At 39.7% G+C, this 24,948-nt stretch overlaps 2 protein-coding genes across 5 annotated transcripts; both read right to left on the bottom strand.

Moving 5' to 3' along the window:
• Positions 1-15,653: 15,653 nt before the first annotated feature.
• Positions 15,654-20,509, bottom strand: LOC121762051 (F-box protein At5g51370-like). 4 transcript variants are annotated; one of them, XM_042157805.1, is made up of 4 exons: positions 19,154-20,509; positions 16,554-16,969; positions 16,063-16,167; positions 15,654-15,984 (listed from the first exon to the last, which is right to left on the bottom strand). In XM_042157805.1, the coding sequence occupies exons 1-2, from the start codon at positions 20,353-20,355 to the stop codon at positions 16,699-16,701; spliced, it is 1,473 nt and encodes a 490-aa protein (XP_042013739.1). In that variant the 5' UTR covers positions 20,356-20,509; the 3' UTR covers positions 15,654-15,984; positions 16,063-16,167; positions 16,554-16,698. The 4 variants fall into 4 exon arrangements, with proteins under 4 accessions (XP_042013739.1, XP_042013738.1, XP_042013737.1 ...); XM_042157804.1 differs by having other exon boundaries at positions 16,063-16,162; XM_042157803.1 differs by having other exon boundaries at positions 16,063-16,969.
• A 1,508-nt stretch (positions 20,510-22,017) lies between these two features.
• On the bottom strand, positions 22,018-24,541 carry LOC121759963 (transcription factor UNE10-like). Its single transcript, XM_042155547.1, has 6 exons — positions 24,371-24,541; positions 23,766-24,285; positions 23,517-23,615; positions 22,993-23,058; positions 22,397-22,723; positions 22,018-22,314 (listed from the first exon to the last, which is right to left on the bottom strand). The coding sequence occupies exons 1-6, from the start codon at positions 24,397-24,399 to the stop codon at positions 22,234-22,236; spliced, it is 1,122 nt and encodes a 373-aa protein (XP_042011481.1). The 5' UTR covers positions 24,400-24,541; the 3' UTR covers positions 22,018-22,233.
• Positions 24,542-24,948: the final 407 nt, after the last annotated feature.

Raw genomic sequence — 24,948 nt, 5'->3', positions numbered from 1 at the left:
TGAATGCTATTTACATTCTGAATAGAGTTCCATCTAAATCAGTTGAGAAAACACCATATGAGTTATGGTATGGCAAAAAGCCTTGTCTTAACTATATGCGGACCTGGGGTTGTCCAGCTTTTGTTAAGAAACAAATGACTGATAAGTTGGAATCTAAAAGTGAGAAGTGTTACTTTGTGGGATATCCTAAACAAACTAGGGGATACGATTTCTACTGTCCTGAAAATCACAAGGTGATAACATCAAGGAATGTGACGTTCCTTGAAGACAGTTATGTCTGCAAGGAACAAGGTCAAAATACAGTAGATCTTGAAGAAATTCAAGAACCACAAGTTAACAATGAGGATGATGTATTGTCAAATGGTTTGAACAATAACTCAGTGGGAGTTTTTGATGATCTATTGGGAGGGGAAAATACTATTATAGGAGACCTTAGAGGGACTCTCGAAGAACCTCCTCAAGACAATGAGATGCATCAAATACAAGATGATACAATAGTTGCATCACCTCTACCTCAAGAAGATCATAGTGATATTCCTGGGCCTACTCACAATCAGAATGAACAGCCCGAGCCAGAAGAAAACCAACTCAATAGGCCTAGAAGGATTCGTCGTGCACCTGAGAGACTGAATCTAATGGTTGAGAACCAAGATGATGAAGTTGATTTAGATGATGGTGAGCCTAAGACCTATACCGAGGCGGTGTCGGACACCGATCGAGAGAAGTGGCTTGAAGCCTTGATATCTGAAATGGACTCGATGTACTTCAACTTAGTCTGGGAACTAGTTGACTTGCCAGATGGGGTTTACCCCATAGGTTGCAAATGGATCTTCAAAAAAAAGAGAGATGCAGATGGCAAAGTACAAACCTACAATGCTAGGTTAGTGGCAAAGGGTTATAGTCAGCGCGAAGGCATTGACTATGATGAAACCTTTTCGCCAGTTGCTAAGATCAAGTCCATTAGGATATTACTTGCAATTGCTGTATACTACAATTTCGACATTTGGCAAATGGATGTCAAAACCGCATTTCTCAATGGAGAATTAGAAGGCGATGTCTATATGACACGGCCAGAAGGTTTTGTATCGAAAGAAAGGCCGAATGCAGTGTGCAAGCTAAAGAAGTCCATCTATGGACTTAAGCAAGCTTCGAGGAGTTGGAATATTTATTTTGACAGAACAATCAAATCATTTGGTTTTGTCAGAAGCAAAGAGGACCCATGTGTTTATAGTAAACGCGAGAATGGTAACGTTGTCTTCCTTATCATATATGTTGATGACATCTTGATTATGGGAAGCGATCGTTCCATGATGCAATCCGTGAAAGAATGGTTGTCTAGTTCCTTTATGATGAAGGATTTGGGTGATGCTTCCTACATCCTTGGAATCAAGATCTATCGAGATAGACCGAATAGGATGTTGGGATTATCACAATCCACTTACATAGACAAGTTGCTAAGGCGCTTCTTAATGGAGAATTCTAAGAAAGGTTTTCTTCCTATGGGACATGGCATTGTATTGTCAAAGAAGGATTGTCCTTCTAATGACAAAGAAAGAGACAACATGAAAAGGATCTCGTATGCTTCGGCAATAGGATCTATTATGTATGCCATGATTTCTACTAGGCCAGATGTGGCCTATGCACTTAGCATGACAGGCAGATTTCAACAAAATCCCGGTGAAGAACATTGGAAAACTGTTAAGACTATTCTTAAGTACCTTAGAAGGACTAAAGAATATTTCTTAGTCTATGGTGGACAACCAGAGTTATCAGTTACTGGGTACACTGATGCTAGTTTCCAAACAGACCATGACGACTATAAGTCTCAGTCTGGATATGTTTTTGTCCTCAATGGTGGAGCAGTGAGTTGGAATAATTCCAAACAAGGTACAACTGCCGATTCCACCACTGAAGCCGAGTATATTGCTGCATCTGAAGCTGCCAAAGAAGTTGTTGCTTTGTTAGAGTTCGTTAAAGAACTGGGTGTCATTCCGAGTGCCAATAGTGCAATACCTTTGTATTGTGACAACACTGGTGCTGTTGCGCAAGCAAAAGAACCCAGAGCTACGAACAAAAACAAGCATGTTCCCAGAAGATATCATCTGATCAGAGAAATAATTGAAAGAGGCGACATAAAATTAGAAAGAGTACCCACTGATGATAACTTGGCTGATCCTTTCACCAAACTGTTATGTATAGCAAAACACAACAAGCACTTTGAGAGCTTAGGTGTTATGCATGTTGGTAGATGGCTTTGAATCAGTGGGAGTTACAGTTTTATATGTCTTTGAAACATTTTGTGTTGAGACAATATTACTTGATCACATTATATGAAAATTTTATTTCCTATGGGTTTTGTGCACTTATTGGAATAATTATTTTAAATGTTTGATTTTATTCTAAATATGTGTTCCCTTGAATTATGACTGTCGTTAATGGTGTGAGACATTAATGATATAGTATAATTCTAAAATAGCCCTAGCCAATGATCATCAAGAATGGGGTTTGCATCACATTCTTCGAGAATGTAGTTGTTCTCACAACTATGAGATATTAGATACTCGTGATGGACACATGGTATACTTTGGAGAGTATTGGTATACCCTACTATTAAACTGTTTTGTTAAGTGTCTACAGTTTATTAGTACATGAAGTATGTAATAGTCCTTGGATCTGAGGTCATTACGCATTTTGTTTGTTGAGTGGTGTGCTTTGACCTTGTACAATGCTTTGCCTCCCCTCGGAGGATTAAGACACGGACTTGTGTTGGGTACATCATAAGATAAATGGAAATGGTAGTTGAGCCAAGAATGAAATTCATTCCTCGATTAGAATTTCGAGAGAACACTCAAATTCTCTATATTACTTGACCATTAAGTCATTGGCCAATGCAAAGATATATTCAATTAAAGTAATTGAATATGATCGAATGGGTCATTTAATAAAGATGAGATAAAGTGATTGAGCTATTTGGATGACACATGACAAATCTTAGGCTCAATCGGGTGGTTCGTGAATGAAAGGATATTACTATAAACTTTGTGTAAAGGCTTGTTTACCGAATTCACGTAAACGTCCTTCATATATCGAGCTACGCTGCCAATGCAGTCTAGGAGTTTTGTGCAGACTTCGATTAGATCGTCGTCGATAATGGGGGCCTAAAGGGTCACACTATAAGTGTATTTTGATCCGCTCAAGGGTACAAAGTTGGAACTGCGTATTATATCTAATGCTAGTTCAAGTGGGAAATTGAAAGGATATGGGCTAGATTAGATTAATATGGATTAAATAATTATAGTTGGGCTACAATTATATTTAGTCCATAAGCCCAATAATCATGAAACCCTAATGACTCTTTGTCTATATAATGGTCATTTATTCTCCATTGTGGGAGATGAGAAATATCGTAACATTAGAGAGAAAATACGTAAAGCTTTGTAGAGAATTCCTAGCTTTCTCTATAGAGCGATTGTACCGAAGAATTGTTCCTGCATCGGATCAGAATACACGTGGACCTCGATAGTAGTGGATTCAACTTGCAGGACACAATCGTAGAAGAAAACACAACAACAAGTAAGATTTAGTTTCGTTGTGTTATACATGCTCAACTTGCAATATGATTATGAATCTAGATCTGTTATTCTTGTATGTAATTTCTGCTGCGCTCATTAGATGAACACAAGAATTCCTAACACATACAACATTTACAATTCTCCACCTTGAATGTTTCTTGCTGAGTAGTCAATCTTTCCTACACATTCCAACCAGCTTCAACCATTGCTCAAACTTCTCCTTTGGCAAAGTCTTGGTAAGCATATCGGCTGGATTTTCCAAAGTGTCTACTTTGAACACTTTCACCCTTCCTTTCTCTATCTCTTCTCTGATGAAATGCTAACGCACATCTATGTGCTTGCTCCTTTCATGAAACACATTATTCTTGGCCAAAGGTATAGCACTGCTACTGTCACAACCAATGGCCACTGCAGACTGAATTATGCTGAAGTCTGCTGCTATTCCCTTGAGCCAAAATGACTCATGTACTGCGGATGTCAAGGCTATATATTCTGTCTCAGTCGTGGAAAGGCAACCACAATTTGCAAGCTTAATTTCCAGCTCACTGCTCCTCCATATAAAGTGAAGATATAACCTGATTGAGACTTTCTATTGTCAACATTTCCAGCATAGCCACTGTCACAATACCCCACTAATGCATCTCCCCTTACTTCATCATTCCCTCTGAACAGAATCCCAATATCCCCAGCTCCATTTAGGTATTTAAAGATCTATTTCAGAGCCAACCAGTGCTATTTTCCATGATCCCTCATAAATCTGCTAGTGACACTGATGGCTTGAGCTATATCTGGTCTTGAACATATCATTGCATACATGATGCTGCCCATAATATTAGAATAAGGGATTTTCTGCATCTCAAGTCTTTCTTGGTCAGTCTTTGGCCTCTGTTCCACAGATAACCTGAAATGCTGAGCCAATGGTGTTGAAGTTGCGCTTGACTCACTCATCTTGAATCTTTTCACTAGCCTTGATATGTAATCAGATTGATTCAACCATATCTCTTTCTTGGCTCGATTTCTGACTATATTCATGCCCAAAATTCTCTTGGCACTTCCCAGATCTTTCATGTCGAATGCACATCTCAGATCATCCTTGATTTCTTGGATGACTCTCTTGCATGATCCAGCCACTAACATGTCATCAACATGCAAGAGTAAGTAAGCCACATTCTTGCCTTCTTTCTTCTTGATGTACATGCATTCATCATACTTTGATCTGATGAATCCATTTCTCAACACATGATTATCAAATTTAAGGTGCCACTGCCTGCTAGCATGTTTCAGCTCATATATACTCTTCTTCAGCAGGCACACCTTATTCTCTTCCCCAACCTTCTCAAACCCCTCTGGCTGTTGCATGTAGATTGTCTCCACCAAATCTCCATGCAAAAAAGCTGTCTTCACATCGAGCTGCTCCAGCTCCCAATCCAATTTAGCAACTACAGCCAGTAGAGTTCTAATGGAGGTGTGCTTTACAACGGGTGGGAAGACTTCACTGTAATCAACCCCATGTTCTTGAGTGAAGCCACTAGCCACAAGCCTAGCCTTGAATCTAATCTTCTTATTATCATCATATTCTAGCTTCTTTTTAAAAATCCACTTGCAGCTCACAATTCTTCTCCCCTCAACTCTGTCAACAAGCACCCATGTTCCATTCTTTAGCAGAGAGTCAATTTCTTCAATCATGGCCTTCAGCCACTCACTTCTCTCTTTGCTCTCCATAGCAGCCTTGTAATTTGCTGGCTCTGCAAATTCCACCTCCTCAGCCACACACAAGGCAAAGTACAGCATTTCTGAGTCTGCATATCTGGCAAGAATCTTGATGTTTCTTCTTCTGGTTCTATCTCGAGCTAGCTGATATTGACTGAGATCCTCAGTGTCTCCATCTGATTTATCTTGTGCAAACTCATCTTCACTCTTATCAGCTTCACCCTGAGTTATTTCAGCAGGCTCCACCTCTGACCTGGCAGCATGCTCACCAGATATAACAACCTTTTCAACATCATGCATTCCTTTAAGAGGCATCACAGATTCAGTGAAAATTACATCCCTACTCACAATAATCTTATGATTCCCTGGTTCAATGCACCAAAGTCTGTACCCCTTCACACCAGTTTGATATCCCAGAAACACACACCTTAAAGCTCTAGCATCTAACTTGCCTTGCTTGAGATGAGCATAAGCTTGACAGGCAAAAATCTTGAGAGTTGCATAATCCCCATGTCTCCCATACCATCTAAAGTCAGGAGTGTCTCCATTTATTGCTGATAATGGACACTTGTTCATTAACTTGATAGCAGTGGCAGCAGCTTCAGCCCAAAACCTTTTCTCCATCCCATAGCTAAGTAGCATATATCTGACCCTCTCTAGAATAGTTCGGTTTGCTCTCTCTGCCACTCCGTTTTGTTGAGGATTGAGAGGGACTGTCCTATGTCTCTTAATCCCTTTCTCAAGGCAAAATTTATTAAATTCCTTGGACAGAAACTCAAGTCCATTGTCTGTTCTCAGACACTTCAATGTGTTGCCCTTTTCTTTTTCAACCAGAGAGCACCATTCCTTGAATTTCTGAAAAGCCTCTGATTTTTCTTTCAAAATATACAGCCACATTTTCCTTGAGTAATCATCGATTATAGACATGTAGTACTTCCCCCCCTCCAACTGAAATCACAGGAGCCGGCCCCCACAAATCACTATGAGCATAATCTAGGGGTGATTGTGAAGAGTGTTTACCTTTTGGATATGGGAGTTTCTTGGATTTGCCAAGAATGAACTCTTCACATGGCTCACTGGATTTTTCATCAACTCCTTGGATTATTCCCTTCTTGATCAACTCTTTGATACTGTCATCTGCTGGATGCCCCATTCTCATGTGTTATAGATTTTGATGCAGCATGGTTCACTTGCTCCTTTGCAGCCTTCACTGCACTACCACAAAGATAATAGAGACTCCATTTTCTTTCACCAAGCATGATCACAGTAGAGCCCTTTCTGATCTTCATGATTCCATCTGAGGATTCAAAAGTACACCCCATTTTTTCAAGCATTCTCAATTATATCAGATTCCTCTTCACAGTTGGGATTAATCTGACATCACTTAGTATCTTTTCAGATCCATCATCCAATCTAAGTCTCGCATTCCCCATACCTTCAACATGGCAGACTTGATTATTACCAAGTACCACAGTGCCACTAGACTCTTTTAGATCAGTAAAGAACTCCACACATGGGCATATATGAAAACTACAGCCTGAGTCAGGATCCAAGAACCACCATCTTCATATGCCATCACATTCAAGACCTCAGGAGAATCTGCATTTTCTTCCACGAAGTCAGTAGTGTTCTTTCCTTGCGCGGCTTCATTTGCTTGTCTCTTCTTCCATGCGAAACAACCTTTCTTTAGGTGACCCGGTTTCTTGCACCAATGACAAGACCGAGTCTCCTTTTGATCGCTTGCAGATGCTTTTGAGCCCTCACCTTTCTTGAAATTCCTTTTAGCCTTGAACTTCTTGATGTTCAAGCTTTCAGGAACAACCTCGGCCACCTTATTGCCTTTCTTCTGTAGATCCTTGGCTCTAAGGGCATTTTGAACTTCAAGTAAAGTGATTGTGCCTTCCCTTCCAAAGAGTATGGCATCCCGCAACTGATCATAAGGTTTCGGCAAAGCGTTGAGCAGCAATATAGCCTTGTCTTCGTCACCGATTGAAACATCAATGTTCTCCAAATCATCGAGCGCTTTATCAAAATCCTCCAACTGCTCGATTATGTTTCTTTCCTCCAAGAAATGATATGAGTGCAGCCTCTGCTTCATAAAGAGTCGATTCGCAAGAGACTTTTTCATGTACAAGTCTTCAAGTTTCTCAAGAATTCCAGCCGCGATTGTCTCCTTTGCAACTTCTCGCAGCACCTTGTCGCCTAAGCATAACACCACCGTGCTGTGCGCTTTTGCAAAGATCTCAGCACGCTTGGTCTTAGCTTTTTCATCGAGCACTTGGCCTTCGCCTTCCTTGCTCGCCGGTGCCAGAGCCTCCGACAAACCCTGCTGGATTAACATAGCCTTCATCTTCATCCTCCATAGGCTGAAGTCGTTCTTGCCAGTAAACTTTTCGGCTTCGAATCTTGAAGTCATTGTCTGCTTCGCCTGGATCTTACTCGATTGATACTCTCGCCGGAGTTCCCACAGACGGCGCCACTTGTTGGAAATTAATCGAGAAACACAATTGAAGAACAAACTGGATTTGAGAAGTAAAGGAATTGTATTGCTTTCTTGAATGTTGCTACAATCTAATTCACTCTCAACAATGAAGATGAAGCTCGAAAAACTGAAACAAAACTAACTAACTACACAGCTAACAACCTACTTATTCCACACTCAAATCCAACGGCTAGTTGGATCCAACGGCTGAGATTCAATCTCAGATTAGGCGCGACATCTAACGGCTCCTGAAGCTTTGGAGCAGTAAGACCATTTCTTCATCTCCGATTTGTGATCTTCTCAGCAATGAGCATACAACATTTACAAAAATAATAAATTATCAAGTAGCTAGAAATTTTTAAGTTTATGACTATTTTAAAATTTATAAGTTGTTTAAAATATTTTAATTTTTTAAAGGTGTTTGAGCTTTTAAGTAACAACTAATTATAATTAGTTGCGAAAATTCATAACAGCTTATAAATTCCTTAACTCCATCCTATTCTTTCATGATTTAATAAGCAATAGTCAATTTGCTAATGGAACAATTTTACTAGTACTATAATTTGTACATTTCTATTTCATCCATCTTTAATTCCATTCTCTAACATGGCTCTCTAGTTGTAATTTTAATTATTAACATACATAGAAAACTTATTTATTCCCGATCTCTCCAATAATTAGTTGTAACTTATATCACTATATGACATTTAATTTGGTTTGAAAATAAAGAGGGAGTAAGGTTATGAAGTCAGTAGTGGAGTTTCCACGGTTTCCATAAGCAAAATGCATTATAATTTGGAATAAAGCTATACGGCCATATTATGGCCAGCCATAAATTAATTAAATAACAAAAAAAATGATTTTTTTTCAAATTTTTGGTTTAATACTACTTGATTTTACTTTTATATCATCTTCATTATATGTTGCTCAACATGTTAGTGTTGCTCTTTCGTAGTTTTTGCCCAACTTATTACTACTGTCATTTCTTGATTGTTGCTCAACGTATACAGTAATTCGTGATATTAATGTGTTTTACGTAATGGAATTCAAAGATAAGTGTTGGGTCGCGATACCGCCGATCTCACACACGCACGAACGAGGAAATAAAGCACGCAAACGATATAACGTGGTTCGGTGATAATCCACCTACGTCCACGGAGAAGATGACCGGAATCTTATTGACGAACTCTTTACAATTACAACGAACTCACACTCACACGCTACCGCTCACAACTGCTTGCTATCTTGAGATTTAATCTCTCTGAGTGTGTGTATATGGTGTAATTCTGCTCTCTCACTACTGAGCTCTATCGAGCTATTTATACAAGATGCAATCAAGAAATAAAATCCAACTAACTCTATTTCCCAAAGTTAGTTATAACCGCTGCTCGGCTAAAACCGAACTGCCATTCTTGGTTAGCAACCGAACTGCATTTCTCGGCTATCAACCGAACTGCCTTTCTCGGCTATCAACCGAACTGCCTTTCTCGGCTAGCTCAAAGCCGAGCTTTATTTCTTGATCTCTTCTCGGAGCTGCCGAGGCTCCACCACTCGATCACAACCGGACTCAAAGCCGAGCTTCATTTCCGAGCTCAGAAGCCGAGCTCCAGTAGTTTGCATGGACACACTTTCACAAATCTCCACCTTGTCCTTGCAAAACTCCATCAATATCTGGATTCCCTTCTCAATCCTTGTTACAAGCTTCAACACTCCACAATCTCAACCAACTTCAAACAATGTTTGAATTTCGAAGTTGGCAGAGATTTTGTCAACATGTCTGATGCATTTTCTTCGGTAGGAACTTTCACCACATGATCTTTCCACTTTGAATCTCATCTCTGATGAAGTGTCTCCTCACATCTATATGCTTCGACCTCTCATGGAACATTTGATGTTTTGCTAAACATATAGCCGAGTTGCTGTCACAGTTAATCTTCACTGCTCCCAGCTTCATTCCTAGATCTTGTAGTATCCCTTGCAGCCATTTTCCTTCCTTTGCAGCCTCTGTTAGCGCAATATACTCAGCCTCGGTCGTAGACAATGCAACCACAGACTGTAGATTTGATTTCCAACTCACTGCTGTGCCAAATAACGTGAATATGTAGCCACTTTGGGATTTTCTGTTGTCCAAGTTGGCAGCATAATCCGAATCACAAAATCCCTCAAGAACTTCATCCTTTTCAGACCAGGCTCCACCACCAAACTTCAAACCAATCATTACAGATCCCTTTAGATACTTCAAGATCCATTTCAGCGCGGCCCAGTGCTCTCTGCCCGGGTCAGCCATGTACCTACTGGCCACGCTTATAGCATGAGCAACATCCGGCCTTGTACAAATCATCAAGTACATCACACTGCCCACTATATTCGCATAGGGTATCAGACTCATTTCCCTTCTAGCTTCATCTGTCTTTGGCTCTTGTTCTTTGCTAAGTTTGAAATGGCCTGCCAATGGAGTGGAGACTAACCTTGCATCCTTCACTTGATACTTTTCTATCACCTTCCTGATGTAATCAGCTTGAACCAACCTCAGCTCCCTTTTTCCTCTGTCTCTGATGATATCCATCCCTAGGATCCGCTTTGCCTCCCCAAGGTCTTTCATTTCAAACTTCTGCTTTAGTTCCTTCTTGACAATCTGCAGCTCATTCTTGCTAGATCCAGCCAACAGGATGTCATCTACATACAGCAATAAGTAGGCAACTATCAGATCTCCCTTTCTCTTGATATACACACAGCTATCAAAGTTTGATCTCTCAAAATCCATCAGCTCCATCTGCTCATGGAATTTCTTGTTCCACTGCCTACTACTTTGCTTGAGGCCATATAGGCTCTTTTTCAGCAAGCAAACTTTCTTCTCCTCTCCAGGTTTCTCAAAGCCTTTAGGCTGCATCATGTAGATTGTTTCCTCTAGATCTCCATGTAAAAAGGCTGTCTTCACATCGAGTTGATGCAGCTCCCAGTTAAAATGAGCAGTCATGGCCAACAAGATCCGAATGGAAGTATGTTTCACCACTGGAGAGAACACCTCTGTGTAATCAATTCCCTCCACTTGTGTGAACCCCCTAGCAACCAGCCTTGCATTAAAACGTATGCTTTCAACCTCCCCCACCTCTACCTTCTTTTTGAACAACCATTTGCAACTGATCAGTTTCTGTATCCCTGGATCAATCACCAAAACCCAAGTTCCATTTTTCAATAGGGACTCAATTTCTTCTTCCATGGCCTTGATCCATTTCTGACTTTCCTTGCAACTCATGGCTTCTTCATAGGTCGAGGGCTCTGAAAACATGAGTACTTCTGCTACACATAGAGCAAAGAAGCTCATATCATAATCTGAAAACCTACTAGGCAAGCCTGCATTCCTCCTCGGATTCCTTCTAATTTCCTGACTTGCAGCAGCTTGCTCCATTGGTGGATCATGATCACTCGCATCCTGAGCTGGTTGAGGATTAAGTACTCCACCTTCTTCTTGATTTTCTGTAATATCAGCATCCTCATCTGTATCTGTCCCACCAGATCCTTCACCAAACTCAAAGTTCTGCATACTAGAGCTGCTGCCACCATCAGAGGCTCTTCCATTTTTCTTGAATGGCATTTCTTCTTCATTGAATATTACATCTCTGCTCACTATAACATTCTGACCTTCTCCATCCAAGTTCCACAATCTGTATCCCTTCACACCATCTTGGTATCCTAACATTGCACATTTCTTGGCTCTTGGTTCTAATTTATTCTGCCTTATATGTGCATAAGCTGCACATCCAAAAATCTTCAATGCAGAATAATCTCCCAAGCTCCCATACCATCTCTGATCTGGGGTCTCATCAGAGATTGCTGAAGAAGGACACTTATTGATGAGAGCAGCTGCAGTAGAAACGGCCTCTGCCCAAAACTTCTTTGGCATTCCAGAATAAAATAGCATACATCTCACTTTCTCTAGCAATGTCCTATTCATTCTCTCTGCCAACCCGTTTTGTTGGGGGTTTCTTGGCACTGTCCTATGTCTCCTTATTCCCTTCTCCTTACAGAAGCTATCAAATTCAGTAGACAGAAACTCCATGCCATTATCAGTCCTAAGATATTTCAGCACTGACCCTTTCTCATTCTCATATCTAGCATGCCATTCTCTAAACTTCTCAAATGCTTGGGACTTCTCTTTCAGGATATATATCCATACTTTTCTTGAATAATCATCTATGATGGAGATGAAATACTTACCTCCACCTATGGATTCAGTTGGAGATGGCCCCCAAAGGTCACTGTGGGCATACACAAAGGGTGCGGTTGAAGTGTGCTTCCCACCAGTGAATGGCAGCTTCTTCGCCTTTCCAAGAATGCAAGATTCACACTTACTCAGTTTCTCTGATGTACCTAACTTCATCACACCACGTTTGGCCAGCTGCCTGATGCCCTTTTCACCCACATGTCCCAGCCTAGCATGCCAAATATTAAGATTCTCTGACTGAGCAACATTCACTGCATCAACCACTGTCTCTCCCAGCAAGTAGTACAAGCTATTCTTTCTTTGGGCCTCCATAATGATTCTGGAACCCTTTGTTACTCTGAGAATCCCATTACTGGAATCAAACTTGTACCCCTTTGATTCTAACAATCCAAGAGAGATCAAGTTTCTCTTGATTTGTGGTATAAACCTGACCTCTGTGAGAGTCTTGACACTTCCACCCTTCATTCTGAGCTTGATCTCCCCAATGCCCTTGACATCACACGTCTGATCATTCCCCAGCATCACTGATCCTCTCCATGCTGACAATTCTTGAAACCAGGATTTGTGAGAGCATATATGGAAGGAGCAGCCCGAGTCCATAATCCAGCACTCTTCAATCTTTGCTCCTGAGTGTATATTCAAGGCCTCGTTGGCCTCCACCTCTTGAGCTAGATCAGCAGTCTCCAGGTTGCCAGCCATCTCTTGCCCTTGCTTCCTTCTCCAAGCATTGCAAGATTTCTTTAAATGGCCCGGTTTCTTGCAATAATAGCAGCTCCTGGTCTCCTTCTCTCCCTCAGCCCTCTCCTTCTTTGGTTTCTTTTTCTTGAAGCCTTTCTTGTTCTGACTTTTCTTCAGATACAAACTTTCAGCTACTGGATCATTTTTCCTTGAAGAAGTTGGATGATCAATCCTCTGTGATTCTTTCAATTTTAGGGCAGAATGAATCTCCTCATAGGTAACCTTGGACTCTCTTCCAAGTAGCACCGCATCCTTGAAATGTTCGAAACTTTTAGGAAGGGAATTCAGCAACATCAAGGCTTTGTCCTCATCCTTGATTACCTCATCGATGTTTTCAAGATCATCAATACATTTTCCGAACTCCTCAAGCTGCTCAGCAATGCTTCTTCCATCCGAGAACTTGAAGGCAAGAAGTTTCTGCTTCAAATGCAATCGATTTGCAAGGGACTTGGTCATATATAATGACTCAAGTTTTGTCCACACCCCTGCGGCTGTCTCCTCCTTGGAAACCTCTCTAAGCACCCTATCTGTCAAGTTTAAGATCAGGGTGCTATAGGCCTTGTATTGCATGTCTTGAAGCCTCCCTTTCTCCTTCTCGTCGGCCTCCGGATTCTCTTTAGGATCACTATTTCCCTTCAAGACATCCCATAGGCCTTGCTGCATCAAGATGGCCTTCATCTTCAGCCTCCACAGCCCAAAATCGTTTCTGCCGGTGAACTTCTCCACCTCAAACCTGGCCGTGGACATTTCTCGAACAAACGGTGGGCAATCGCCAAGATCGGCTCAGACAACAGAGCTCCCGGACTTCAACTCGCCCAGAAAACCAATCAAGAAAACGTTTCAACGTTTCCCACAGACGGCGCCACTTGTTGGGTCGCGATACCGCCGATCTCACACACGCACGAACGAGGAAATAAAGCACGCAAACGATATAACGTGGTTCGGTGATAATCCACCTACGTCCACGGAGAAGATGACCGGAATCTTATTGACGAACTCTTTACAATTACAACGAACTCACACTCACACGCTACCGCTCACAACTGCTTGCTATCTTGAGATTTAATCTCTCTGAGTGTGTGTATATGGTGTAATTCTGCTCTCTCACTACTGAGCTCTATCGAGCTATTTATACAAGATGCAATCAAGAAATAAAATCCAACTAACTCTATTTCCCAAAGTTAGTTATAACCGCTGCTCGGCTAAAACCGAACTGCCATTCTTGGTTAGCAACCGAACTGCATTTCTCGGCTATCAACCGAACTGCCTTTCTCGGCTATCAACCGAACTGCCTTTCTCGGCTAGCTCAAAGCCGAGCTTTATTTCTTGATCTCTTCTCGGAGCTGCCGAGGCTCCACCACTCGATCACAACCGGACTCAAAGCCGAGCTTCATTTCCGAGCTCAGAAGCCGAGCTCCAGTAGTTTGCATGGACACACTTTCACAATAAGTATCAACTCACAAGTCTATTCACACACATATAAGTTTATATCGGTAATTCTAATTTTTTTATACATTTAATTGGACTAAATTAACTTCTGCCACATTATGGCCATTTAGCATCACTCTATAATTTGTGGGGTAGTTTTGATTTGACAATTTCATCATACACTAATTTTCGTTGTTGAAATCATAAAATTGACCTAATTAATTGGGTGGTGGAAATTGAATCACATGATCAAGGACACGTGGTTCTTAACTTTCATCAACACGTGGTTATCACACTTATTTCGAAATACAGTATATTAATTACACATTAAAAACTTTAAATTGATTAATTAGCATCCCCACGTAGTCACGTGTGAACTTTGCAAAATACCAAATCTTAATCTCATTATTTTTGTAGTACGTGGCCTGCAAAAATCTTGGAGATTTTTCGAACTTTATAACTCAATTTTGATGAATTTCTTTTGTACTAACTAAAACATGAACCACTATAATTCCAAGAATACTTATATTTCAAAGCTTATTCAATCGTTTGTGGGATTCTTTCCCTTAGCAAAGTACTTCTTCAAACACTTTTGTCATTTTTGACAAACTTCCCTTAGCAATACTCGTCATGTCATTAAGTATCTTGAATTCCGACCAATGTTTACCGGAGCGTATCTTTTTGGAGGAACTCTTGTGTTGCTTCTCGGTGATAGAATATAATATTGTCAAAAATACAATAGAAATATATTTGCTACTGTTATTGAATCTCAATTTTTGCTCCTCTCACAAGTTTTTTGCATAGTCCAAAACATATTCTCAATATTTGCATTTATAAGAAATGAAATTTCGTCAACAAACATGACAATGATATTTGACTTTTTAATAAAATGGCATTGGTTAAGAAAGTAAAAATAAGGGGACAAATCTAGAATCGTCAATCTTAATTGAGTGGGTCCAGCCCGACCGATTTGGGCCCACCATACGCTGGTATGGTTGAGCCCAATGAATTTAAATCCAAATAGCTCGATAATTTGATCGGGTCGGGCAAACCAACTTGACCCGATTAAAATGAAAAACCTATTTGGCGGGAAAGGTGACTCCGCTTCACTCCATGATCACAACAGTATTAGAGCAGTGAGCACACGATTTTAAATTTTTTGCTTGGGAGGCTCAAAATTAGGGTTTTGATTTTCGCACCTTCACAGAATGTCTTTCAATCCTGAACTCGCCTCTCAGTTTGACATACCGGACCTCGTAGGTTTCCGTTATTTCTGCCATTGTTGTGTTTCAAGACCCCTTTAGAGATATTCTCTTCACAACACTCAATTCCCTCTTCTCTCAATCTTGAACCCAAAGTTTTTGGTTGCACTGTCTTTGCTCACATACCCAAACATGACCGTGATAAATTCTCACCATGTGCAGTCAAATGTGTCTTCTTGGGGTACGGGAAAAGTCAAAAAGGGTATAGATATTATGACCCGTCAACAGATCGCATGTATGTCACTATGAACTGTGATTTTATTGAAAGTGAATATTTCTATAGCCAATCTAGTGGTCAGGGGGAGAGTGAGACGAGTAGTTCAAATAGTGACGCACTAAATTGGCTACCCCTATGGGGAGAAACCATTCCAAGGGAGAAAAATCCAAGGGAAAATGCCCAAAATCCCGTCATAGATGTCAGTCCAACAGCGGAAGTGAGTAATACTACCAGGCAGCCAAATTCCCATGAACAGATCATGTCGCCTCAGGACACTGCCGAGCTATCTGACCAGTCTTTGATTCCTGAGGTAACAACTTCTGATCCCAATATTGGTATCCTACCTGAAACTGCTAACAGTGACAGAGAAAATATAAGTGATACAGAAGAGCCACCTACAGAACAAGAGACGGGGCATGGCAGATTACCTCACAGGAGTACGACAGGCATGGAAAGGGCGGAAATCTAGATACTCTATTGCAAATCTTACCCATGGACACCTTACCGAAATGGCTAGGGCATTCGAAGCTACACTTTATGAAGAAGAAGAGTTTCCACAGTCGTTCGAGGATGCAATGAAACACAGCGATCAAGATTAGCAAGAAACACTCTCTAATAAAAACACATGGAATCAAGAACCACATTTTGGGAACAAAAAAATCGTTCATTTATATGAAAATTCATACAGCTTGAATTAGCAAATTATTGTATAACAAATACAAGAAGCTCTGCCACCATAACTGATTTCACGGACTATCTTCTAAAATTTATGTCTGCATCTAAAGTCATCACTAAAAACTCCAGCTTCTAAACTCCTAACTGTTCTACACTATTATCAGTGGGAAAATACACCATAAAGGGTAGAAACTGTATATGATTAAAGAGGCTAAGCAAGTTTACAGAGAGAAAGTCGGCTCACCAGAAAACTTCATTGGGTTCAATGTACTTTTATCTTCATCAAGCACCCAACCAAAAATTGTTGGCTTCACCTGGAAAAGGTTGTATCCAATACACTCAAACAAAATGGATACAAGCACATGTGCGTGGTATCGTGGCTTAGATCGTTAGTTCCACCTGAGAGATCTACTGCCTTTCTGTCCAATACCTGTACCAGCAAGGCTAGCAGATAGCATTGACCGGGAATCCGGCTGCCACTTTAGCTCTTTGAGAAGGGAAAATAAGGTCGCTAGTTCTGCAGTTATTTCACTGTCTTTAATATTGTTACAAGAAACTACTCTAAGCCTATCAAGCTCCTTCCAAGAAAGGAGTACTGATTCTAGTCCTTGTGTTGTCAGTATCGAGCATCCTTTCAGTGAGAGAGATCTTATGCTCCTGCTGTTAGAAATTAGAATGAGAATGTGTCAACCATTCGTATTTCAGTCAATTACTAACTGTTAAAGCAAAGAGTTTTTTTTCCCACAAAATATCTTCCTGAAGATAACTCTCCATCAACAAAATATGCAGTTAGCGCAAAATTTCCACCGTCCTCATTTTTTACTTGGTTTATCGCAATGTTCAACTCAACTTCAGTATTGCAAAATCAATTATGCAGCCACTGGCTCACAGCAAATGTTTTTTATTAGATGGCCGAGACAAATCCACAATTTACCAAACTATTTACATATGCACGAGTAGCCAGCAAGGATATGGCAAAAGATGGCTATGATTTTGCAGAAGATGGCACTAATTGCTAATTTGTATCAATCATATTTTTAGTCGAAGCAAGTCAGGCAGTGATGCTTTAGTACACGGGTTAAGTTTTAGGAGGTTTTACTAGATAAATAGTAATTTCTTATGATGTGCTACAAGGATAAGGACTTTCCGATTTTGAAAAACGGGAGGATATCACGTTTAACTCAGTGGAATATCAAATGAAAAATTTTTGTTGAAGCTTAATGTTGCGATCAGTGTTGTTAGGGTCGCGGGTCGGTCCGGGGCGATGAGGCTGGACCCCGGGTCGCAGGGCGATGGGGCGACGGGGCGAGGGACCCACGAATCGGGGCGCAAAATTATTTATTATTTATATATTAGTAATAATAATGATTAAAGATAATTCACTATAATATAAATAGTATATTTACATAGCAGGTAAAAAATATTTTTAAAGTTCAATTTTGACATTGGGTAGAAAAGAATTATTGGAGGAATTATAATCAATTTACTTATTATAATATTTAATTAATGGATTTTATAATAGAGTCATTTTGGAAAAAGATGAAAGATTGGAAAAAATAATAAATTATTATTTTATTTCTCTTCATTTAAATAAACATAATTGTTATTTTAAATCTCTTCATTTAATTCATAAAACAAATTATCAAATAAACATATAATTATTATTTTATTTCTCTTCATTTAATTCATAAAATAAAACTAGGTAAAATGAAAAGCTCCATAAATAGAGATTGTAATGTTCTAAAGATTACTAAATTAGCTTTATATAAACCTAAAATTAAATTATAAATATAAGGAATTAATAAAAATATGTTACTTATACAAATAATAACAATAGAAATAAACAATAATTGATGGGGTAACAATAGAAATAAACAATAATTGATGGAGTACAAAGTAATTTCATTTCCCAATGTAGTCACTATCTATCTCTCTCTCTCCCCTCCCCTCCCATCCCTCTTCTTTTTTCTCTGTAAAAGCAAAAAAATTGCAGCCAACCGGCGAACCAGGGCGGACGGCAACAGGTAAGCCCCAGATCCGTCTCTCGCTCCAGTCGCCCCGACCGCCCAGAGCGCGCCCCGACGGCGCCCCACGTATCTCGCTCGGCTCACCCATGTTGGGGCGAAGCCGGGCTCGATCATGGCGACCCGCGCCCCGGGCGCGTTTTTGACAACACTGGTTGCGATAAATGTCACAAAAAACATGCACTCCATATTTCATACTAGTAAAAATTTCAATTAACCCAACTAGACATTCAGAAAATATAAGCAGCTTAGCAAGATTGCATAACCTTTCTGTTTCTTTCAACATAAGCAGATATCAATGTTATCAAATAGCAGATATGGCGGTTCCATGGCGCTATCGCATGGCGTTCGGTGATGGAAACGCCATAGTACCATGGCGCTGCCATAGCACCGCCATATCTGCCATTTGACAACATTGCGTGTGTACTGCATTTAGGAATGGGGCATTATGCAAGAAACATGGAGGTTAGAGTTGTATTTTATGCTTTTTTAATTGTTTTAATAGTTTTAGATGTTATATTTTTATTATTTTCTAATTTTTGAATTATATATAAATATATAAGTATTATTTTATTTATCTAATTATTGACCGCTATATCCGCCATACTAATACGCCATATCCCTGTGGCGGTTTTTAGGCGAACCGCCATAAGCCGCCATACGAGATTGATAACATTGGCAGATATTGAATTCTACTTATTTTTTCTATAGCAGTGTGCAAGACAAAATATTTGACGATAGTAATGTCATAACAAGCATACTCAATCTTAGGATAACATAATTAAGTTGTAGATAAGAGAAGCAAGAGTTATGCATATACCTAAAAATAGTGGCAGCAGCAAAGACACTGTCGTCCAATCCCCAGCAGTCCTCAAGAACCAGCTCTCTAATACTCCGACACACTACAAACAACGCCTTCACACCCTGGTTGTCTTGCATGTGACACTTCCTCAAATGCAACTCCTCAAGAATCATACATGATCCCAAATGCTCATCCAGTCCGGGATTCTCATCAATTTTCTTGCACGACTGGAAACTCAAACTCTTCAAGTTCCTACAGTACGACAAGGCTGACAACCACCCACCTTCCATCCTATGATCACATATAGTTAATTCCTCCAACATCTGGCAACACTGCCCTATTGCCTTAATACCATCATAACTCCCCTCACATCCCACCAATTCGAGCTTCACTAACCGGCTGCAACCCTGTGCCAGTATAGTCAGTCCAATATCAGAAACCACAGAATCATAAACCCCATTTACATTCCCATTCAGTTTCAAAATCTGCAAATTCTTGCAATTATAAATCCCCCTCAACGCGAAATCGCCACAATTATGCAACTCCATCTCTTGCAACAGCTCACATTCCTTCGCCAAGCAACTCAGCCCTTCTTCACTAACATTCATCAGCACTACCCTCGTCAAATTCTTGCACCCTTCAGCTAATATCGCCACCCCGATATCAATTTCCTTCGACTCAAAAACATCCCCTTTCCTGACAAACAGACCTTCACCATTCTCAACCATCCCCGAACTCAAACGAACCTCAATCAATTTATTACTCAACAAAATGCCAGAATTTCTCGCAGATTTGATGCAAGCCGGAACTAAATTAACATCTTCTAAATTAGGGAAGCGGAAGCTCAACCTACCTGACTCCAAGAACTCCCTATCAATTAACTTAATTGACTTAACCAGCTTCCCGGAAAGCACACACCACCTCCTGCAAACCAAAGAATTCGTGATATGCTGCTTCCTGTCGTGAATTTTATCCAGCACTTTCAGCAGCAGCTCATCGGACAGCAGAGAGGTGGCGGCGGGAAGAGGGTTATGGTTTGAAGCGTCGGATTCGGGTTCGGACTCGGAGTAAGGAGATGTTGACCCGGATTGAGAAAAGGGGCACGGGCGCGATTTGAGGAGAGCGTGCTTCAATGCCTCATCCGGGTCGTGCATATTCTTATTGGGGCTGGAATTAGGGTTCAAGATTGGGGCTACTTGAGGTGAGGATGGCGATTTCATGGGTTAGGCTATGGGCGCCGCCAAAACTGAAACGCATCGCCGGTCAATCAGCTCAAAGCCTGAAATTGACGAAGTTTGCAAAGCAGCAGCTTACACACGCTACATGAAATTGCGTGTGTGAAAGCTGAGTTCTTGTTTGCTCTCGGTTGCTGAGGAAATTGAGGAGTTTATTGAATTTTGGGACATCAGGACATCCATATCGCTGTTCCTATACCGTTCCTTAAACTATTATTTAGGGGCCCACTGTACTTTTTTACTCCATTCCTTAACTAAACTAAGGAACGGAACGTGCAACCCTCCGTTCCTTAACCGTTCCTTAACCGTTCTTTAAATTAATATTCATTCAATTTCATTTTTTATTTTTATTTCCAACTCAATTCAATTAAAACAAACACACTTTAATAAAAAAACAAACGCACTTTATTAAAAAACACACAACATTAAAACAAAGTTACAACTTAAACTTAAAAAAATAAAAAGCACACAATTAAAATCCTAAAAAAATAAAAGTACACAATTTTAATAATTTCATCCGCCAAAGTTTGCCCAAACTTAAAAAAATAAAAAGCACACAATTAAAATCCTAAAAAAAAAAAAATTTATTAAATTCGGATTTTTTTTAAAAAAAATCGAATTATTGTGTCACCGTGACGACTCCCACTCGCGGGGCAGCGAGTGGGCGTCACGCGTCGAATGGGAGGCCGCCACGTCGCCTCGGCGCGTGGCGGAACGTGTCGTGCCGCGTCTCGCGGGAACGGCACCAGACACGGCACCGGCACGGAATGGCGACGACACGGGCGGCTGCAACGCGTGCCGCCGCGGTTCCGTTCCTCCGGAACGAAATAAGGCACCGCAACGGCACGCGTTGCGGGTGCTCTCAATAACTCTAATATATGTACTACTCGCTGCATTCTATAGCAGTTGACGCGTTACTTTTTTGGCATGTCATTTAAAAAATTTTAAGTTATTTAAATAAATAAAGAATAGAGTAGTAAATGGAAAAGATAAGGAGATGAATACATACTAAAATAAGATTGAGTAAAGTAAGTTAAAATAAATGTTATTTCACAACTATGAAATATACTGAAATGACAAAAATAACTTCACTGTTATGTTATGTAACAGAGGGGGTATTTTTTATAAATATTTTTAATGTGAGTTGTGATTATGAGCCTATTATTAGTTTAGATTTGTGGGACAGAAAATGTTAGTGCAGAAGAGGAGTTGGTAAGAAAAATTAAGATTTTTTTAATTTATGGCCAATTGATGGCTTATCCATGCTTTTTGGGCCAAAGCATTATACTCGGCAAAAGATAAAGTTTCTCAAATTTTGGACTATCTTTATGTCTTGTTATAAGCAAGCACAAAACTTACAATTGTATTTGTACTCCCTGTACTATCTTAATTGGCCCACTTATATCATAAGGATTTTTATTAAATTGCATATAGTAGATTGTTTCGATAAATAGAGACCCAAACGTCTTATCCTACATAAATCTATCAATTATATAACATGTCGCTTGAGATTGGTTCAACGACAATTTAAATTTAAAATTAAAGCTAGAGAATGTTGTTTAGAAAAATAAATAAATATAAGTAGTATTTTTTAGATTGTTCACAGTAAACTATTCATAGTATTAGTCAATACCAACAACTGGTGTGTTATTTTGCGAGCAATACGAGCACGAGCACGTGCACTTTATTTTCAACCATAACTCACATAAACTACACATATTAGAATCCGAATGAAAAGATCCTACTCAATCCATCACACAACAATCAAGTTAAAGTTGGAACAAACATGGTTTCAACATGAAGCACACCATAAGGAAAGAGTTCCATCTATATAGTACTATCACTCTATTATCTTCCATATTTTTATTTTTTAAAGCCAATCCTTTGTTGAAACTGTTCATACAAAGCTGCCAATCTGGTGTAACCGTCGATCGTCATAATTGGCTGCAATCACAATTTATTAAATGAAAAATAATTTCAAGGTTAAATTTTACTAATAAATTTTGGTTTTATTTCATATTCTTACTTGAGATTGAGTAGCAAAGTAGTTGGACAAGAAATCCGGCGTGGGCGCCGGAGGTTGGATGTCCCACGGCGGCATCGACATGAATGCCGCGGCGGATGGCATCATGGGCGGCATTCCAATGGCGCGACCGATGTCGATAACTCCCATCCTATGCATGGGCATGGGCATAGGCATGGCCATGCCCATGGATGGAGTCATCATAGACATTTGAAGCATCGATAATGGCATCATCATAGATGGCATGGTCATCCTACTTATCATATTCACTTGTGCTTGTAATTGTTTCATGTAATCTATAACTTCATCCAACATTGAGGCTTTGTCAGTCTGCAATCAATAAACTAAATTAGTACACATGAATTTTTGAATATTTCGAAATTAATTTCTTATTCAATGTACTACTACTAGAGAGGTCTAGGATTAAACTGAAGTGTTAGAGGTAAAATATAACGCACCGACAAAATGATTCAACTCCTTATAATTTGCCATGATATTTTTCTCTCTTTTTCTATTTTATGTTCAAATATGATATACTAATTAATTGAGTTTAATAGTCAACGCTTTAGTCGTGAAAAAAATAGTCTAAGCTTTCATACCTTGCTGGAATTTGGGACCAACTTCTGTAATGTCTTCATTCTTTCATTAATTTTGTCCCTTCTTCTCTGAAATAAATCAATGAACAACACGATAAGTGCATGTATGATATTTATACATAGATATAGACGTATGATCAAGTGAGAATCATATCTTAATGCAAACTAAGACTGAACAGTTGCCGTAGGATATGAAAATCCTATGGATGAAACTACGGTTACGTGGCATTCTTATTCAACCGCTTTACACTAGTCATTTTCAAAATAATTTAGCCATGGTAAATCATGATTTTAAATTATTTTGTCCATAACTTTTTTTACTAAAATATATATCAAACTAAATGTAATTCGGATAAGGATCTAATAAAATGCATATATACAAATGACGAAATTTACTTCTAATTGGTTGACATATCATAATTAAATCTTACATATAAATATGCACAAATTACTTCAACTAAAGTAAATGGAATAATTGAAATATAGACAGAACTATAACAAAATGAAAGGGGTAAATGAAAACTTACTCTCTCAGATTGGTTGTGAATAGCAGCTGCCCTAACTTTAGCTGAAATTGAGGATTTTCTAATTCCCAATTTTCTGTTTTCTTTTTTCCCTGCCTGACCCTGTAATAAAATAAAATAAATTACAAAATTGTCTTTACTTTGTAATTATTTTCATCAAATGTATAGAATATATTTTTTATTAATTTTTATTGTAAAGTAAATAAATAAATTACATAAAATTTTCATAAAGTGCATGCAAAAATAAAATACCTGTGATCTACTGCAATAAACGGTGTCGTTTTCATCGCCGGAAGTCCTGGTGTAATCTTCGCCGGAGCTGGTATTTTCCGGCGACCAGAGAGAGGTGGACGTGAGGCCAAAGTCTCTCTCGCATGAATCCATCGTCAGCGGCGCGCTGTCACTCCCGCCGCCGCCGCACGTGTCGCTCGGGCTGGCGCTCGTGTAACACGTGCACGAGCCCCGGCCCACGCCGCTGCACGACCCCACCGTGCACGCGCCGTTCCCCGGCACCTCCGCGCAGTTCTCGGGGCCGTCGCTCCCGCCGTTGTGGCATGGCACGAGCGCGTCCATACTGGCCACGAAGGCGGAGGCGTTTTTGCCTCCGCCACTGTGGTCGAGCCACGGAACTAGCTTGCCGCACGTGCCTTGGTCGACTATGGACTCCAGCGTGTCGGCCGGGCGCAGGGGCGGCTTTTCCCACGACGCGCCGAGGCCATACGCGGCGAGCGGGCCGTTTTCCCATGTCAGATCCGCCAATTCGTAGTCCAATCTGAAACAGAATATGTAACTAATTAAGCGTCACAAAATATTAAATTGAAAATTTTCAGTGAATATATGAATGAAACGGGAATTACGAAAGCGGATCGGTAGCGAAGGAATTCATTTCGATGTCTCTCAAAAAAAATTATTGTTTAATTCTTGAATAGAATTGTAAATATTTATCGGGTTTTTAGTTATTTTTGTTTGAGTTGAATATATGTGGGTGAGGAGTGAGAGAGGATTTGATGGCATATTTCAGATTCATAAGATAAGAAACAGCATAAGTTGAAAGAGATGTGCAATGGACACCTGCACATGGAGTTTTGTCTGTTTACTTGAAAAACAAATTATATTTGCATTACACAAAAATTCGTGTGTATTTGAAAGTAAATATGGTGATAACGTTTTTATCAAATTTCTAATTGGTGTTTATTAATCGAAAATTAAATTTTATTGATTGTATATATAATATATTTGTCGTGTGCATAGATAATTTTGAGCATCAAATTCAAAAGGCACATTGAGTCCTTTCTTATCTCATTTTCAGCGTCCCACTATTTGTCGTATTTTGATTTTTGATAAATTTTGTTTTCAGTTTTAATTTATTATGTTTTGATATAAGATTTTACAAATATTTTTTATATTTTTTCTAGATTTTGAATTAATAATTATG

Source organism: Salvia splendens, chromosome 13, assembly GCF_004379255.2.
Source record: "Salvia splendens isolate huo1 chromosome 13, SspV2, whole genome shotgun sequence".
In the NCBI taxonomy this organism is placed as follows: Eukaryota; Viridiplantae; Streptophyta; class Magnoliopsida; order Lamiales; family Lamiaceae; genus Salvia; species Salvia splendens.
This window is presented reverse-complemented; position numbering and strand designations above follow the sequence as displayed.

What these genes read in the sequence shown, in the direction of transcription:
- LOC121762051 (XM_042157803.1), bottom strand. Translation starts at nt 20,355, where the DNA reads ATGAAATCGCCATCCTCACCTCAAGTAGCCCCAATCTTGAACCCTAAT. An exon ending in GCTGCTGCCACTATTTTTAG is followed by an intron (nt 16,970 to 19,153) that starts GTATATGCATAA and finishes AATTTCTAACAG; the next exon opens with CAGGAGCATAAGATCTCTCT.
- LOC121759963 (XM_042155547.1), bottom strand. Translation starts at nt 24,399, where the DNA reads ATGAATTCCTTCGCTACCGATCCGCTTTC. An exon ending in TTTATTGCAGTAGATCACAG is followed by an intron (nt 23,616 to 23,765) that starts GTATTTTATTTT and finishes ATTTTATTACAG; the next exon opens with GGTCAGGCAGGGAAAAAAGA. An exon ending in ACTTTGCTACTCAATCTCAA is followed by an intron (nt 22,315 to 22,396) that starts GTAAGAATATGA and finishes TTGTGATTGCAG; the next exon opens with CCAATTATGACGATCGACGG.